Source organism: Drosophila willistoni, chromosome 3R (genome assembly GCF_018902025.1).
Source record: "Drosophila willistoni isolate 14030-0811.24 chromosome 3R, UCI_dwil_1.1, whole genome shotgun sequence".
NCBI lineage: Eukaryota > Metazoa > Arthropoda > Insecta > Diptera > Drosophilidae > Drosophila > Drosophila willistoni.
The window spans coordinates 14,561,732-14,566,598 of record NC_061086.1 but is presented as its reverse complement, the minus strand read 5'-3'; the positions used below and the strand labels follow the sequence as shown (position 1 = coordinate 14,566,598).

The 4,867-nt window shown below is 35.5% G+C and overlaps 1 protein-coding gene across 1 annotated transcript; it reads right to left on the bottom strand.

The window, feature by feature from the left end:
• Positions 1-372: 372 nt before the first annotated feature.
• On the bottom strand, positions 373-1,743 carry LOC6650216. The gene is made up of 2 exons (XM_002073931.4): positions 731-1,743; positions 373-672 (listed from the first exon to the last, which is right to left on the bottom strand). The coding sequence occupies exons 1-2, from the start codon at positions 1,740-1,742 to the stop codon at positions 467-469; spliced, it is 1,218 nt and encodes a 405-aa protein (XP_002073967.1). The 5' UTR covers position 1,743; the 3' UTR covers positions 373-466.
• Between the last annotated feature and the right edge of the window lie 3,124 nt (positions 1,744-4,867).

The window sequence follows — 4,867 nt, the reverse complement described above, 5'->3', positions numbered from 1 at the left end:
GGTGCCACCTAAATGGCAAAGTTTAGCCTAATGGCGCTAAAGTTTAATGCAATTTTAATGCACCAGCACCAACAGAAGCAGCAATACCAAAAGCAAAAACATCAGAGACAGCAACGTAGATTGCCGCAGAATTTTGTTAATTTTCCAACAGCTTGGCTCTGGCACATTTCGCGCTCAAGTTTTTAATTAAGCTAGAGTTCACACATTCAAAAGCACAGACACGCACACACATCCAGTCACATTTTTCTTTTCATTCCATTCATTCTTTTACACAACCATTCACTCACTCGTTTTCCCACCCACTCACTCCATCATTGCATTCATTTATTCAGCATTCCAAAACAATCCGCCAAAACAAAAAGTCTGTAACTATTTGATGTTGCCCTATTGTGTGGAAACTTTTTTCCACTTTCTGGCCAAAATTTTCTGTATGTTTATTAGCTGAGGAAACCAAAAATGCTCTTCATTAAACATATTGCTCCGGCTCCAAGAGACCTTCTAATTCAAATTGTTTAACCAACGTTTTCACAGAGTCCTGTATGGCCTCATTGAGGTAAAGGCGTCGTTTCATATTAATGCCACGCGGTTTATCTGAAAGCAAAGCTGCAAAATCCGCATCCGTCTCATCTGTATTCAGTAAAACTGGTTGCAGAATTAGACCACAATGAACAGCTATAATAGAAAATATTAATTTGGAGCTCTAATTTCTAAATTCCAAGTCATTACTCACCATAGAATCTCTTTTGCTCTGAAGCTAAATGGAACTTTTTCAGGCTAGATGACCATTTTCCTTTGAACTGAAGTCTCTTAATTTGCTCTCGAAATGTTTTATAATAAACACATCTCATTTCCATTTGTTTGCCACTTCTTACGCATTCAATGGCCGATGTATTGATCAAATGATGTATGTCCAATGTTGGTGAACCCCAAAAGGCATATTGAAAGTCAATCAAAAGGACATCAATTGGCACATTGTTTTCATATTTAAACATCATATTATTGGTCCAAAGATCACCGTGCGTCAATACATTAATTTGATCTTCTTCTGGCCGAAAGCAACGCAATCCCAAAGACATATAATGTGGTGCAAGTTGCTCCAATAGAACTGCACTCTCCTTATAGCCCGGTTGACTTTGCAGATATTCAGCACAGGCCCTTAGACATCCCACAAAATAGGTCTGAAAACTTTCTGTATATTGATTAAAAAAGCCGCGATCAAATCGATTCAATGATTGTGTCTCCGCCTGCATAATCACCGATGCTGCCTGCATTTTGGCCAACTTGTTTAGTACTATTCGCACATGTTGCTCATCCAACCGATTTAATCTCGATGCCATCTTGTAACCTTGCATACTCAAATCCTCCATTAGCAGGGCTCTATGTTGTCGATCTATATGGTAGATTTTTGGACAGATTTGTTCATTGGCCAACTCTTGCAGCCTGGGCATAACATTCTCATATATATCCAGTTCTCGATTGAAAATGTCGTAGGGAGCTTTCCTTTCACGTGTATCGAAATCTTCATTTTCCAGCTCAGTTTTTGCCATTATAAAATCAACATAATCCACCTGGCTATCCCCCCATTTGTATACAACTCGTATGCGTGTCAATATGGCTCCATAGTTCTCCCCTCGCCCTAATGCTGTTTCAAGATTCACCGACTTCACTTGAACTTCATCGCTTTGATAATGGACACGAAGTACTTGCTGAAGATAGCTATTATTTAGCCAAGCAGCTGTCATTGTCAAGAGCAAAAAGTCAACTGATTTCGCATGACACGAGAAATGAGAAATGCGTCTAGAATCGTGATAAAATTTTGTGTGATAAGTGATAATATTATTTTATGGATGTAACTAGAGATCTACTTATGCAAATTGTGATAACAAAGAGAGAAATCTGGTAACAGAATATCAAAAGCGGTCTAAATTGTTTTGAACAAGTTTCTAATATAAGACAGTGCATCAAATGAATTTTCATATTTGTTTAGATGAATATCACATTTTATTTAATGTTGTATGAAACTTTTATTTAATATTAAATAAATACATACGTTAGGAAATTTCATACAAAATCGAGTCTAAATATATTCAATCTTGTTCAATTAGTTTAGTGAAAGTTGCATCACCTGGGTCAAAAATACATGTGTACTTTTGTATTCCATTTAATCTATAACATAAAATACATAGAAACTATTATTTTTCTAGTTTTCATTTACACTTTAATCAATTTAAAGTTTTGGCACGTGCTCAATATACGAAACAAACTCAAAATGCTTGTGCATGGCCAGACACACGTGTCCAAGACCCAACCTTAAAACCAATTGAACAGACACAAACATATCCCGAAAACCGAAACCAAAGCAAAGCAAAACTGACCACAAATACCGCAGCAACTGCTCCAACTCCGAGCCAACAAATGATGCCCACCTGGGCATAGGTTGAAGAGATGAGATGGCCGTATCCGCCATACTTAACTACATACATACAAGCAACTGAAGAATGGTTAGTTGTAATAAAGCCCCGCCACGTGGACTTGTTTCTGGCAGGTTGTGTCCGCTGGCCAAATACTCCCAAAAATTGGGGTGAAAAAAATTTGAAAATTCGTGCTCAGTGGCTAGGAAATTCATGGCCACTTAAATGCTGAAAAATAGACCAAACTGTCGAGCACTAAAAAAGCAAAAGTTGCGCTAACAAAACTTTACTTTTGACTTTACACTCGTCTGAGGCTTCTTCTTTGCACACACACACACACACACACAACCGAACAACACCTTGGGCACTTTTATGGTTCATCTTCCCCGCGCTTTTTTCGTATTTTGTTTTACATTTTCTTGATTTTAGGTAAGTTGTTAAAATGCATAAAAGTTAAAGTTTTTTATTCGGGAGAGTCTCTAGCAACAGACGATAAATCAGTTTTTATTGTGCATAAATTAAAAAATATCCAATTTAAGGGAAATTGTAACCCTTTTTACCCTTTCCAATTAACTTTTTGTTTTTCATTTGCAAAGGTTTTGCAGTCCTCTAGTTTAAATCTACATTTTTTTTAACAAACTGAAGGAGTTTGCTAGGTATTCCCAAAAAGGTCTGATCTTTTTAAATGACAAGAAGATACTTAATAGTAAAGAAGGAATGACATTAATACCCAGGTTTTCATTTTCTTTGGGAGTAACAAACTTTGTCAGCAAAATTACTTTTGTTTAAATGAAATAAAAGCTACTGGGTTTGGTCGTATCTATTTAGAACGGAAGTACATATTATTTAGGACTCAATCGCAATTCCATATTATATTCATTTCAACTGCTTTCAAATATTCTGGCCCCTGGGCGCTATGACCATAATCCTTTCCTGATATTAGCATATGTTATCAAATTGCTTAAATAATGCATAATATAAATTAACACATGAGTAAATAGCAACAAAAAAAAAAAATTGTCACAGCTGCCAGGGCAATTATTTATGCATTTGTTGCCCACACACATATACAAACACACACACACACTTTACACACAGACACATTAATGCATAATTATTGTTAATAATTAAGACAATAAAAAGTGAAATGACAATGCAACTCGAATTAAAATGCAACCGGTTCACTCATCTCTATTTTCATTTTTCATTTTTTTTATATATATATACATATTTGACATAATCAGCAACAACACGCGATGTATTCATTATTGTTTTTATGTTTATTTTTGTTCATTAAATGTGTTAAGCATAAATATTGATGGCGTTTATTTATTAACCAAAAGCCTGCATATGATACAGGAATGTCTGTACCTATCAGGATGTTGGGTGTTATTAATTTTTAATGTAATGAAAGCAGCTGCAAGGCAATGAGAAAAATCAACAACAGGCAAAACCAAAGTATGAAAACCAATAGACCGAGTAAAATACATTTTCGTCTGACCAAATTTTTTTATACACTTTTCAATAATTGCTTTCACAGCGAAAAAACATCCAAGAACTGTATTAAGTTTTGATCAAAGAGACCAATAGAAACTTTAAAATGTCAATTTATTGTAAGTCGTATTCTATGAATTCAGTTCAAAATGGAAAGGTGATCTATTAATATCATTCTACCGAAGTAAATTTAATTTTTACCAAAGCTAATTATATCTCAGAAAATTAAAGGGAAAGGAAACCAAATGAAATGCATGGCTGGAAAAATCAAAACGTGAATCAAAATTTATAATTATCCAAAAAATTGCAACTGCAAGTAGCAGACATCTTGACAGATTTGGGGCAACATCATTCACTCACATGGAAACTGCATGTGAGATAAAAATTCCTGTCAGTCAAACGCATGTCTCAAGGCAATGAAAATCAATTTGAAAAAAACCAAAAAAAAAAATAGGAAAAACTGAAACGAGAGAAGAAAAACAAAATTAAGAGACACATGCCAAGGCGTTTGACGCGAATCGTAAGCGCCATCAACATTGGCATTGGAGGCATCGACAGTGAATCGATGCGAATCACTGGGATTCAGCGGTGGCTGGCACTAAGCTAAGGAATGCGTCGCCTTCTTTCAATGCAATGCAAATAGCTCTAAATGCATTTGACGATGCTCTGATTTGATTTCGATATCCTCGGATGGGTGTTGACTTTCAATTTCTGTTCTCCAGCTGCGATTTTCTTCGTAGTTTTCTAGCTCACGTTTTTTTTTGTGCCTTCCTCTTGATAATTCCCTCATGTTGGCGACAGAATTTTCGATTTCAAGTTGGCAAAATGTTCAATGAGATTTTCGGTGTGCTTTTTTTTTGTGTCTCTTGCTTTTTATTTTCGTTTTATGTCCTTGAGCCTCTCTTGGTTGATTGCAAATCTTGTGTTCCTTTTCATTTTTTATATTTTGCCACACTGACAAC

Bases quoted from the DNA above. Each gene is read 5' to 3' on its own strand.
- LOC6650216 (XM_002073931.4), bottom strand. From the start codon at position 1,742: ATGACAGCTGCTTGGCTAAATAATAGCTATCTTCAGCAAGTACTTCGT. The intron at 673-730 runs GTGAGTAATGAC...TTTCTATTATAG, and splicing joins AGAGCAAAAGAGATTCTATG to CTGTTCATTGTGGTCTAATT.